The sequence below is a fragment of the Nycticebus coucang genome, chromosome 10, assembly GCF_027406575.1.
Source record: "Nycticebus coucang isolate mNycCou1 chromosome 10, mNycCou1.pri, whole genome shotgun sequence".
In the NCBI taxonomy this organism is placed as follows: domain Eukaryota; kingdom Metazoa; phylum Chordata; class Mammalia; order Primates; family Lorisidae; genus Nycticebus; species Nycticebus coucang.
Window position 1 is genome coordinate 26,498,853 of NC_069789.1, and position 14,056 is coordinate 26,512,908.

Consider the following 14,056-nt stretch of genomic DNA (forward strand, 5'->3'; position numbering starts at 1 on the left):
AATCAAGTCCCTTATCTATGTTTGAACATGTGAATGGCTAAGAGAGTGAACAGGATTGAATTTAGAAAGACAATTTGAGTACAGAAAATCCTAGGAAAAAAACACATATGGGAGAAAATCTGGTAGAAAGATGGTAGGAACTTTTTATATAGAAATCCTTAAAAAGAAAAATGTGGCTATGTGCTGGCTGACTGAATTATAACTCACCTTTGTTCCAAAAAATATTGGAGCAGTTTATACATATCCAAGGCATAGAAAAAATTACAAAGATACATAGAATAAAAAGATTTTAGGATAGAACAGTAAAAAGACACTGAGAGGTGTGGTGCCTGTGGATCAAGGAGTAGGGCGCCAGCTCCATATACCCAAGGTGGCGGGTTCAAACCCAGCCCTTGCCAAAAACTGCAAAAAAAAAAAAAAAAAAGAAGCTGAGATAAGCTGTAATAGAATACCAAAATGTATTTCATAAGGATCTCCAATCTCCAAGCATAAGGATCTCCAAGTATGGTAGAACCTCAGTAAGTTGACCACCCAAGGGACTGTAACAAACTGAGGAGGTCAACATAAGGAACTAGGCCTCCTGTACTGATACGTACATGTGGTGCATGTCTAGTCTATGAAAAATAGTCAACTTAAAGAGGTGGTCAGTGCAGGGAAGTGGTCCACTCTGGAGGTTCTACTGTATTTAAAGGCAATTGGAAATTTAGCTCTCAGTTTCAAAGCAGAATGGGGATGGTGAACAATTCTGTATCATTCTCAAGTGTCCGTGAGATTGAAAACAGCAAGCTTTCAGAGAAGCATGCACCTTGTCTGGCCTCTGCTATCTAGGAGAAATGTCTCTCACGGCTTCTAAGAAAAGACATTGTGTGTGATGTAATGACAAATACTCATTTCTGTGTGTTGTGCAAACGTTTTATTTAACATATGTTTGGCTGAGATAGTGCAGAAATTCTCTAAGGCAGGTGTCCTCAAACTGCGGCCTGCGGGCCACATGAAGTGGTGTGAATTGTATTTGTTCCCGTTTTGTTTTTTACTTCAAAATAAGATATGTGCAGTATACATAGGAATTTGTTCATAGTTTTTTTTTTTTTTTTTTTAAACTATAGTACGGCCCTCCAGTGGTCTGAGGGACAGTGACTAGGCCCCCTGTTTAAAAAGTTTGAGGACGCCTGCTCTAAGGGGCCCAGAAACAGTTGATAGCATTCTCTCTCTGAGCTTCATTTAATCAGGGGATAAAATGTATTAGAATAGGTAGACTGGGTCTCCTACAGATAAAGTCTCCATTGTCAGCACATATAGACATATATATGAGGTGGACATAAAGTTTGTGTGCAATTTAAAATAGTTTAACATAGTGAGTTGCAATTTAGTAAGTTGAATAGTAAGTTACACACAAAGTTTGTGTGCAATTTAAAATAGTTTAACATAGTAAGTTGCACACAAACTTCATGTGCACCCTGTATGTGTGCGTGTCTCTCTCTCTCGCTCTCTCTCTCTCTATATATATATATATACGCACACATTATAAACTTGGCTAGAGAAAGCCTGGATGTGGACTTATTTTGTTGGCAATCAGGGGCAGATCCTCTGTGCTAGTAAAAAATCAAATAAGTATAACACAGGATTGGTCCCATTTAGGAAAATTAAAGTGTTTAACCTCAGCTTCATTTGTGGAAGAACATAGTATATCAGAATTAAAAACATCTACTATTTATTAGCCAGCCAATCATAAGTCTTCCTATTTAAGTGATGTTTAATGAATTCTCTTTCAATTTAAATTGGCTAGATGTGAATCAAATTGATGTATGCCATTCAAGAAACTGTAGTTTAATAATTTTATATAATTGTGTTTTCACTTAAAATGTAAAACTATTTAGAGACCACTAAATTCATTTTTAGGAGGCATATTTTGTATATTTTTAATGGATGATTTAATTTATTTTCTCGTATTAGCAGAGAGGCTTCCCTTCATTTTCTTGTTGTCCTCTTTCTACAAATCCATAACTCATCCAAGTATGCTTGGTTTTATGAGTCATAGACTTATTTTGTGATGATAAAGAAATCACTCCTGAAACATATTTGGAATTGCAGGGAGCATAGAATTTTAGAGTATGCCACAGACTTTTATGAGGCATCTTTAAAAATCAAGTCTTTAAAGTTTTATCAGGAATTTTTTCTCCCTCTTTCCTTCACAATGATTTCTGAAAAATTCTAGTTTCTTAATTTTAAGGATGAGTGAAGGAGGTGACTGTTTTAAACGTACCCTTGAGAGTGCTCTATCTTGGTTGCTCTTTAACCATTCTAGTTGGTGAATAGTTAAGGAGACTGTTAGCCAGTCCCAGAGCTGGGTTTAAGGCTGTTCTCAAAACAGCCCCTGGTCCTGGGAGGACAGTGTTGGTAACGGGTGCACTGGAGTCTGCATGACAGCTGGTCACTGTCACTTAGGGAGCTCTGGGAATGTTGCAACTCTGCTGATTTGTCACATCCACGTGCCAGTGACTCTACCTGGAGCCGTTCCTCAGAAGCCAGTTCACTTCTTATTTGCTCCTCACCGCTCACTTCACTCCCTGGCCCTACTCTGCCATTCCTCAGGCTTCCCTTCCTTTCTCCTTCCTGTACCATCTTTCTTCTATTTTCTTGCTTGCTTTCATTTGCTCTCGATTATTTTTTCTCCTTAACCTGTATCTTTCTTTTCTCTCGGAGTTTCTCGTGCATCTCTCTTTATTTTGCAGCAGCATTATTCTGTGCATTTCTGCCTTAACATCTTGGCCCCCTGGTACCCCTGTATTCCAGCTTATGATTCCACAGACAGCATTTTGACATCTAAACTTCTCTTAGACATTTAAACATGAATTCAAAGCAATAAAAAGGATGGTGACAGGGATGGGGAAGGAAGGATGAATTCAATTCAGTTAGCTTTTGAAATAGACCAGGGGTGTCCAACCTGTACCCAGGGGCCAAATGCTGATTTCGTGAGGGTATTTTTTGCTTTGATGTCATGAAAAATATGCAGAGATATTTTTGTTTGTTTGTTTTTCTCCTTTGGTAACAAGCTTTCATTAGTGTTTGTATATTTACTGTGTGCCCCAAAACAACTCTTATTTTTCTAATGTACAGCAGAGACAAAAAAAAAGGTTGGACACCCCTCAATTAGAGGGAAACTGCAAGTTTGGGTGTAGGTATTCAGAATATTTGATTGATACATCTTCCTAGTAAGTACTGTTTTCTAAATACATTGTTTAGTAAACTACACTTGTTCTTATTTATTACCAGAGCCCAGAAGTTTGCTCTTTTGTGCCGGTCACCGGGAAAGACTATAGAGAAAAGCTAGGAAACATTTTGTACATTTGTAATGTAAAGAACTTAGTGTACAACCAGGAAATCCTTCAGACTGTTACAGCACTATCTATTAATAAGACAGAAGCAGAAGAAAAACTCTCTCCCTTGGTACAAAGCCAGTACTTGTCTTGAGTCTGTTGTGTTCAGGGAGGATTCAGAATTACAAAAAAATAAGAGAAAGCAAGAGTTTGGCTTTGCATTACTATTAACTCTTGACTAGCTTTGCTCTTAAAGATTTTTACTTAAATTTGGCTGACTCTGTGTTCAGTTCAGAGTAGAGATTTGTCAGTATAAGAAAGAGAAAAGAATCCCCGCCCCCTTTTTTTTAGCTCAATCAAATGTAGTATTTGTCCAGAAAATGGTTGTATCTTAAGGCTGCTTTGTTTTTATTCTCTTCCCACTGTGACATCTATTGGTAAGCGACGGCATCGTGCTCTTCTCAGTGAGTTTTGCTTTGAAAGATGTCCTCTTAGCTGAGGTCAGGAAGTAGTTGAAGGCAAGGCAGCATCTATATTGCCTCTTAGAAAACGGTTACTCCCTCAGGACAGCTCCTTTTCATGGTGACACACCCTTCATGGTCTGATCACTGTTTTCATCTTTCAATTATTCTTTAATTCACTTCTGGAATTGCTCAACAAATATGTTCAGCACCTGCTATGTGACTATCTACATGTTGAGGCCACAAGAGTGTGGAACAATTGACAGAAATCCTTGCTTTCACGGAGCTTATGTTTTGGAGTGGAGTAAGGGAGATATAAGTAATGAATTATGGGATGGTGTGATGGTCAGTGTTGGGAAGAAGGTAAGGGCCAGGGCATGTGAGTATTGAGTAGTGGCTGAGGCTGTTCTTTTAGAGTCTCTGGAGAGGCTGGAATAAAGCCCCAGGAGAAGGGACTAAGAAAGGTGGACAGGCAGGTGTCAGGAAAGAACGGTCCTCATCCTGGGAAGAGGGAACAGCTTCTGTGGCTTCGAGGCCCTGTGGAAGAAGGGTGACTGATGTTTTAGAGAACAGCAAGCTGGCCAGCAGAGCATTGTGAATAAGTAGGGACAGGCAGGAGTGGTTAGGCTCAGGATGACAGCAGGTGAACCAGGCCACGTGGGCCTCTGTGGAGACTGAGACTCTCATCTGAGGGAGGTGAAACTTACACTGTAGCTTAACAATGTGCTTTGCCATTGAAATATTACATGTCCTGCCCACATAAGAGAGAAACTCAATTCAAGTTGGGAGGAGGGGGAATGAGGGAGGGAGGAGAGGAGAGGAAGGGTTGGCATGCTCCCACTTAATGGGCACAATGTAAGGCTGTATGGCGCACGTTTTAGGTGGAAGACAACATCAAGAGGGGCGTTACCTAATGAATGCAAATATTATAACCTAGTTGTTTTCACCTTCACACTAACCTGAAACTAAAAAAAAATAAATAAATACATCGGGCGGTGCTTGTGGCTCAAAGCAATAGGGCGCCACCCCCATATACTGGAGGTGGCGGGTTCAAACCCAGCCCCGGCCAAAAATTGCAAAAAAAAATCTTATTTTTTGGTCACCTTGTTACATACATCAGCTACAGTCCTGCTAAGTTGGGGATGTTGAGCCAATCATGAAGAATGGCTACTATATCCTGTGTCTGGGATCTGGTCTGCCTGCCAGTGTCCGGAGCAATGTGACGGGAGATATAAACTCTCGTCTTCACCTTGCCACCGACCATGTGCATTGTGGGCGCTGGGTTCTTCATCTCTAAAATGTAGGAGATGATGAGATTAGTGGTTTTCAGATCTAATCCACTTGGGATTCTTGGAAGCCCTTTCGTTTTTATTTTTATGGTTTTAAATTTTGTTAGTAAGCTTCACTTAGAAGAAAGTGCCCTCCAGCTTAAAAACAACAATAAAAATCCAGGACTTGATGTTCCCTTAGTTGTCAGGTGTGACGAATTTGCAATCTCCAGGAATCTCAAGTGACAGGAAGAGTAAAGGAGCAAAATCCCTCCTGAGTCTTTTATTACTCAGTGCCTCTGGGTGACAGTGTTCATTATCTCTCAGGCAAATCAAAAGGTAATTGTTATAGCGAGGTCCAGCTCTTGAGATTCCGTCCTTTTAAGATTCATGGTACAGATGTAAGCTAAGTGAATAATGAGTAAAGGTCTTAAGGACTTCGTGGCATAATGTAGAGTGTAGAGATTGAAGAAAACAATTATGGTTGATGTGTAAAAACGGGCAAAGGACTATTCTGATGTTTAAAAATAATTAATGATGTGAGTGTTCATCACTGTATGTGTTCTGTATGCCAAAAGTTGTCATATCCTAATAGTCTAATAAGATAGTTGCAAAAGACTAAATATTTTTGGTACTTATGGTTGAAGATATATTTCAGTGAAAGTTTTATTTTCTGACTGAGGAAATAGGAAAATTTGTTCTTTAAGGTATTGACTATCTACTTCCTTTCCAATCCAGAATCTCAATCTGCTGTTTTGGAATCTCCTAAAAAAGATTCAGATGCTGCCCAGCAGGTAAGATGTTGAATCTCCATCTCTTTTATTTATCTTGAAATTGTGACAGATTCCGTGATTTAACTTCCCATTTGCCAGGCGGGATGGACTGCCTTTGTTTCCCTAAGCTTGCAGGGGAATCGAGGCAAAAGAGTATGTCTGTTCCCATTTATATCTTGCAAAGAAAATCATTCTTGAAGTGGAACTAAGTATATGCTCTTCAGAAGCTGTGTTATTCTACGTCCACCCAGAGAGTGAGCCTGACAGCAGCTAGCTCCAGCAGGAAACTGGCCACTCTAAGGAGCAGTCAGCCAAGTTGTGCCTGGGCAAATAGTCCTAAGGATATGATTATTATTTTTTTTTTAGATAGCATCTCGCTTTGTCACCCAGGCCAGAGTGCAGTGGCGTGATCATAGCTCACAGCAGCTGGGCTCAAGTGATCATCTTGGATTAGCCTCCTGAATATCTGTGACTACAGGCACACACCACCATGCTGCCTAATTTAATTTGGGAGTTAGGGGTAGAAGTGAGGTCTCACTGTGTTGGACAGAATAGTCTTGAACTCCTGGCCTCAAATGATCCTCCCACCTGAGCCTCACAGGTGTGAGCCTGGCTGGATATGATCTTTTAAAAACTGTCAGAACTTTTTTTTTTTTTTTTTTTTTTTTTTGAGACAGTCTCACTATGTCGCCTTCAATAGAGTACTGTGGCGTCACAGCTCACAGCAACCTCAAACTCTGATTCTCTTGCCTCAGCCTCCCAAGTAGCTGGTACTACAGGTGACTGCCCAGCTATTTTTGGTTGTAGTTGTCATCGTTGTTTAACAGGCCCCTGCTGGGCTGGAAACCGCCAGCTTTGGTGTATGTGGCTGGCGCCCTACTCATGAGCTATGGGCGCCCAGCCAAAACTGTCAGAACTTTTTTAAAATCAGATTAAGATTGTTAAATTGCCGTGTAGATGAAACACTTGTTAGTGAATTAATCTATAAGTTAATTTCCATGGAACATTGTTTTCTCTGTTATTAAAGTCAAATTTTATATCTTTTTGCTTGTAATAAAATTGACTTAAAAAAACCTACAACAAAGGAAACGTTTGTATAGAATAGTAATTGTGGATGGCACTTGCTCTTTTGGATATACAATTGTTAAATGTATTTACTCCCAACTATGTTTTTGACGGTGACTTAGTATTGGAAAGAAGTAAGATATTTTGAGTGTGCTCCAGGAGAAAATGAGAAGTCTCATACTTGGGTTTTACATCTAGATCTATTTTTTGTTAGTATGTGACGACATACTTAGATTATCTATGACGTAGTGTTCTTCTTGGTAAAATTAAAGATTTGGTGATCTTTGAGAACTCTTCAAAGCATAAAATAACTTCCCTTTTAAAAAGAAGTCTTGCATTATGCACAAAAGGTGTGCTCCCCCTGGTGGAGAAATATGGCTATAACATTGGCTGAAAATTTAATTTTATATAGTTCTTGGGAGCTTTTCACACAAAATACAGCTGGACTGGCTACGGTAAGAGTACAGCAATTCTTAAGGATGATGTCATAAAATCAAAGTTTCCCCAGCTTGCTTTTGTCGTAAGAGCCCTATATCCAACTGGGCTCACTTGGACAGGGGCTTGGTGGACTCAGCTGACAGTTAATTTAATTAACAGCCATGATCAGCCAATAGTGAGTGAATAAGATGAAGAATGGTAAAAAGAATCGAAAAGAATAGTGAAGCCAGCAATAATAAGAAAAGGATTCTCAAATACCCTGTCATTACTTTTTTAGACTTTTACTTAGAGGCCTGGCTCATTTGTAATCTAAAAGAACATATTAGATTTTTCTAAATTCTTACATCAAGGGCACATATGAATGAATTCTTTGTTATACATAATCATGTGAAAAACACCTGGAGAAAAAGCATTTCATAATATCAACAATGGTAAAAAAATGTACAATGTGCAACATCTCTCTATATATTAAGCTTTCAGCTATAATTCTAGATATATTTGCATGTGTGTAAATTATGGAGAGATTATCTGTTTTTCTCACTCTGTGAACCATGATAAAAATGTATAGTAATAAGTAGATAACTTGATGGACTGGGTGGTTTAAAAACACCTAATGTTACAGCTGGGAGACTCAAAGATGAAACAGATTGAATACATGTCACATCTTCCCCTTTCCTTGTTGACATCGAAGCTACTAGAAGCAGGAAATGCAATAAATTGAGAGGTAACATTTTTTTGAAGCCATTGAAATCAAGCACTCAACATCTTTTACCTTTGTAAGTTTACGTTTTTCTCATTTGCATCTCTAGGGTTTATAATTTTATTGTCTCTTCAAGTTCTTGATGGCATGTTTTATGACACTGAGTTCTTTAAAATTCTTAAAATAATTTAATTATGGTTACATAATAATTGTGTATCTTTAAAAGGTATACGTGAAGTTTTGATACAGGCATACAATGTGACTTTATCAAATTGGGGCAATGCGGTATCCATCACCATAAGCATTTAACATTTGTCTTAGAAACATTGCAATTCCATTCTTTTAGTTATTTTAATGTATACCCTGCCTTAGTGTTGATTATGGTCACTGTGGCATATTGTTCATTCTATCAATGGGTGCATTGTATTTTTGCATCCATTAACCATTCCTATTTTATCCAGCTCTCCATACACATACTTCACAGCCTCTGGTAACCATGATTCTACTCTCTGTCTCTATGAAATCCATTGTTGTTAATATATATTTTCTCATATATCAGTGAAAACATTCGAGACTGGTCTTTCTGTGCTTGGCTTCTTTCTGTGCTTGGAAAACATTCGAGACTGGTCTTTCTGTGCTTGGCTCTTAAACATTATTTAACATAATGTTCTCCAGTTCCACCCGTGTTCTTTCAAGGGGCAGGACTTCATTATTTTTGTGAGTCTATAATCATTGTGTATACGTACCACAATTTCTTCATCCACTCATCTGTTGATGGACACTTTGGTTGCTTCCAAATCTTAGCTACTGTGAATAGTGCTGCAATAAAGTGCATATATCTTTTCAACATAACGAATCCCCATCTTTTGGATATATACCCAGCAGAGGGATTGTTGAGCATATGGTAGTTCTATTTTCAGTTTTTTTGAGGAATCTCCATACTGTTTTCCATAGTGGTTGTGCTAATTTATGTTCCCACCAATAGTATATGAGGATCCCCTTTCTGCTTGTCCTCAGCAGTATTCACTATTGCCTGTCTTTTTGATAAAAGCCATTTTAACTGGAGTGAGATGATAACTCATTGCAATTTTGATTTACATTTCTCTGACTAATGATCTTGAGCATTTTTTATATGCCTGTTGGTTATTTGTATGCCTTTTTCTGACAAAGTCTATTCAGTTCCTTTGCCCATTTTAAAATCTGATTATTTGATATTTTTCCTATCAAGTTGCTAAAGCTCCTTGTACTCTGTTCATTCTAGTTATTAATTCCTTGCCCTGGGTAGTTTGCACATATTTTATCTCATTCTGTGGGTTGTCTCTTCCCTTTGTATATTGTTCCCTTTGCTGTGCAGAAGCTTTTTAGCTTGATGTGATCCCAGTTTTGCTTTGGTTGACTGGGCTTTGGGGGTGTTACTCAAGAAGTCCTTGCCCAGACCAGTGCCCTGAAGCATTTCTCCAAAGTTTTACTTTAATAGTTTCATAGTTGCCTATCTTAGATTTAAATATTTAATCTGTTTTGATTTGATTTTTATATATTGTGAGAGATAAGGGTCTAGTTTCGTTCTTCTGCACGTGGATATCTAATTTTCCCAGCATCATTTATTGAAGAGACTGTCCTTTCCCCTGTGTTGTATGTTCTTGGCTCCTTTGTTGAAGGAAAGTTTACTATAGATGTGTGCATTTATTTCTGGATTCTCTGTTCCTTGTTATATTGGTCTATGTGTCTGTTTTTATACCAGTACCATGCTGTTTGGGTTACTACATAGTATAATTTGAAGTTGGGTAATGTGATTCTTTCACTTTTATTCTTTTTACTCAGGATAGTTTTGGCTATTCAGGGGGTTTCTTCTTTGTGAAGAAGGTCATTGGTATTTTGACGGACATTACATTGAATCTGTAGGTTGCTTTAAATAGTATGGACATTTAAAAAATATTGATGCTTCTAATTTTCAAACATGTAATATCTCTCCTTTTTACAATTTCCTATTCTACGTCTTTCATCAGTATTTTATAGTTTTTGTTAACGAGGTCTTTCACTTCTTTGGTTAAGTTTATTCGCAGGTATCTTATTTTATTCATAGCTATTATAAATGGGATTAGTTTGTTGATTTCATGTTCAGATTATTTACTGTTACTATGTAGAAATGCCACTGATTTATGTATGTTAATTTTGTATCCTGTAATTTTACTAAATTTGTTTATTATTTCTAATAGTTTTAGGGTGGAGTCTTTAGGTTTCTCTAGATATAAGATCATTTTGTCTGCAAACAAGGTAACCTGACTTCTTCCTTTTCGATTTGGATACCCTTCATTTCTTTCTCCTATATGATTGCTCTGGTTAGAACTTTCTGTACTATGTTGAATAACAATGGTGAAAGTGGGTATCCTTGCCATGTTTCAGATCTTAGACTTTTTTTTCCACAGTCAGTATGGCACTAGCTGTGGGTCTGTCAAATATGGCTTTTATTATATTGAGGTCAGTTCCTTATATATACAGTATTTGAGAGTTTTTATCATGAAGTGATGTTGAATTTTATCAAATGCTTTTTTAGCCTTAATTGAAATGATAATATGGTTTTTGTCCTTCATTCTGTTGACTTGACCTATCACGGTAATTGAGTTGCCTATGTTGAACCATCCTTGCATCCCTTGGATGAATCCCATCTGATCATGATGAATCTTTTTAATGTGTTGTTGAATCCAGTTTGCTGATATGTTGCTGAGGATTTTTGCATCTATGTTTATCAGAGATATTGGTCTATAGTTTTTTTTTTTGTTGTTGCTGATGTGTCTTTGCTTTTGGTATCAGGGCAATACAGGCCTTGTAGAATGAGTTTAGGGGTATTCTCTGTGCCTTGAATATTTTTTTTAATAGTTTGAGTAGGATTGATATTAGTTCTTCTTTTGGTGCTTGGTAGAATTCAACAATGAAGCCACCAGGTCCTGAACATTTCTTTGATGGGATATTTTTTATTACTGTTTATATCTCTAAAACCTGTTTACTCAGGTTTTAGATTTCTTCCTGGTTAAATCTTGGTAGATTGTATGTGTGTAGGAGTTTATCCATCTCTTCTGAGTTTTCTAATTTATTGGCATATAGTTGCTTATAGTTGTCTCTAATTATCCTTTGAATTTCCTTTTTATTTATTTATTTATTTTATTGTTGGGGATTCATTGAGGGTACAATAAGCCAGGTTACTCTGATTGCAATTGTTAGGTAAAGTCCCTCTTGCAATCATGTCTTGCCCCCATAAAGTGTGACACACACCAAGGCCCCACCCCCCTCCCTCCGTCCCTCTTTCTGCTTCCCCCCCATAACCTTAATTGTCATTAATTGTCCTCATATCAAAATTGAGTACATAGGATTCATGCTTCTCCATTCTTGTGATGCTTTACTAAGAATAATGTCTTCCACTTCCATCCAGGTTAATACGAAGGATGTAAAGTCTCCATTTTTTTTAATGGCTGAATAGTATTCCATGGTATACATATACCACAGCTTGTTAATCCATTCCTGGGTTGGTGGGCATTTAGGCTGTTTCCACATTTTGGCGATTGTAAATTGAGCTGCAATAAACAGTCTAGTACAAATGTCCTTATGATAAAAGGATTTTTTTCCTTCTGGGTAGATGCCCAGTAATGGGATTGCAGGATCAAATGGGAGGTCTAGGTTGAGTGCTTTGAGGTTTCTCCAGACTTCCTTCCAGAAAGGTTGTACTAGTTTCCAGTCCCACCAGCAGTGTAAAAGTGTTCCCTTCTCTCCACATCCACACCAGCATCTGCAGTTTTGAGATTTTGTGATGTGGGCCATTCTCACTGGGGTTAGATGATATCTCAGGGTTGTTTTGATTTGCATTTCTCTAATATATAGAGATGATGAACATTTTTTCATATGTTTGTTAGCCATTCATCTGTCATCTTTAGAGAAAGTTCTATTCATGTCTCTTGCCCATTGATATATGGGACTGTTGGCTTTTTTCATGTGGATTAATTTGAGTTCTTTCTAGATCCTAGTTATCAAGCTTTTGTCGGATTCAAAATATGCAAATATCCTTTCCCATTGTGTAGGTTGTCTCTTTGCTTTGGTTATTGTTTCCTTAGCTGTACAGAAGCTTTTCAGTTTAATGAAGTCCCATTTGTTTATTTTTGTTGTTGTTGGAATTGCCATGGCAGTCTTCTTCATGAAGTCTTTCCCCAGGCCAATATCTTCCAGTGTTTTTCCTATGCTTTCTTTGAGGATTTTTATTGTTTCATGCCTTAAATTTAAGTCCTTTATCCATTTTGAATCAATTTTTTTGAGTGGGGAAAGGTGTGGGTCCAGTTTCAGTCTTTTACATGTAGACATCCAGTTCTCCCAACACCATTTATTGAATAGGGAGTCTTTCCCCCAAGGTATGTTCTTGTTTGGTTTATTGAAGATTAGGTGGTTGTAAGATGTTAGTTTCATTTCTTGGTTTTCAATTTGATTCCAAGTGTCTATGTCAGTAGCAGCGAGACTGCAAACCAGAAAGGCCTATCCTTTGAATTTCTAAAGTATCAGTTGTATAAGGCCTGACAATTAAATTTGTAAACTTACCACTGTGTGCTTATATTGGCAGCACTATACAAACACGCAGTAAGGGTTCATAACCTTGGTATATCAGTGTCTACATGTTGACATGTTGTGATATCAGGCTAAGTGGCATTAATTGTTGTTGCATGATTTTGTGTGCCATCACAAGAATGTCGAAGCTTGAATTAGAGCAACAAAATAAATGAAATTTCTTATTAAACTTGGCAAGTGTGGAAGTGAAATCAAGGATATGTTAGTTAAAATTTATGAGGTTAAGCATGAAGAAAATGGCAGTGTACAAATGGATTAAACATTTTTCTGATGGGAGATAAAATGTCACTAATGAAGAGAGGTCGGGGGACCAGTAACAAGCAGAACTGATGAAAACATTGCAAGAGTTCATCAAACTGTGCATCAGCTTTATTGATGGACTGTGAAAAGCATATCAGACCGAGTAAACATCCGTGGACAAACAGGAACATCCTCAGTGGAAATCTTAGCACGGAAAAGATGGTTTGCAAAAATGGTCCCAAAGGAGTCACCTATGAGCAAAAGCAAAAGAGAGTCAAAGTTTGCCCAGACCTTTTGGAGAGGCAGGATGATGTTTTTGGGCCATGTCATCACTGGTGGTGAAACATGGGTGTACCAATACAACCGTGAAACAAAGCATCAAAGTACACTATGGAAGTCAGCCAGTTCTCCAAGACCAAAATGCCCATCAGTCCAAATTAAGATTTAAAATTTTATCGCTAACCTTTTTTCATATCACAGTGATTATTTATTATGAATTTGTACCAGCTGGACAGTTAACCAAGTTTACTATTTGGAAATGCTGAAAATCTTGCATTGAAAAGGTGAAAAGGCCCTGAACTTTTCCCCAGTAGTGCAAGGTTCTTGAATCATGGCACTGCTTGTGAGGAAGTTTTTGGCCAGTAAACAAGTAACTTTTGTGGAACACCCTCCCTAATTACCTGATCTCCCTCCCTATGACTTTTTTCTTTACCTGAAGATGAAAGAAATATTGAAAGGAAGACATTTTGATGACATTCAAGACATTAAGTGCAATACAACCATAGTTCTGATGGCCATTCTAGAAAAAGAGTTCCTAAATTGCTTTGATGGGTGGACTAGGTAGTGGCATTAGTTCATAGCTTCCCAGGGGCAGTACTTTGAAGGTGACCACAGTGATGTTCAGCAATAAAGTATGTAACACTTTTTCTAGGATGCATTTGCAAACTTAATTGTCAGACCTCATATGTCTCCATTTTCATCTCTGATATTTACTTGGGTCTTTTTTTTTAGTCTTGCTAAAGGCATGTCTATTTTGTTTATCTTTCCAGAATACTTTTTGTTTCATTGATTTATTTTCTTATTTTATTTTATTTTGTTTTTGGTTCCAGTTTCATTTGTTTCTGTTCTGAATTTATTTCTTTAATTCTGACTTTGGGTTTGGTTAGCTCTTGTCCTTCTAGTTCTTTGA

The 14,056-nt window shown here is 37.6% G+C and overlaps 1 protein-coding gene across 1 annotated transcript in view; it reads left to right on the top strand.

Moving 5' to 3' along the window:
- The window catches only part of LOC128596366 (formin-2-like), a 275,022-nt gene that overhangs the window by 94,420 nt on the left and 166,546 nt on the right, over positions 1-14,056 (top strand). Inside the window, exon 4 of the mRNA XM_053606029.1 lies at positions 5,785-5,840. Coding sequence (XP_053462004.1) covers positions 5,785-5,840 — 56 coding nt within the window. The remainder of the gene's footprint in view (positions 1-5,784; positions 5,841-14,056) is intronic.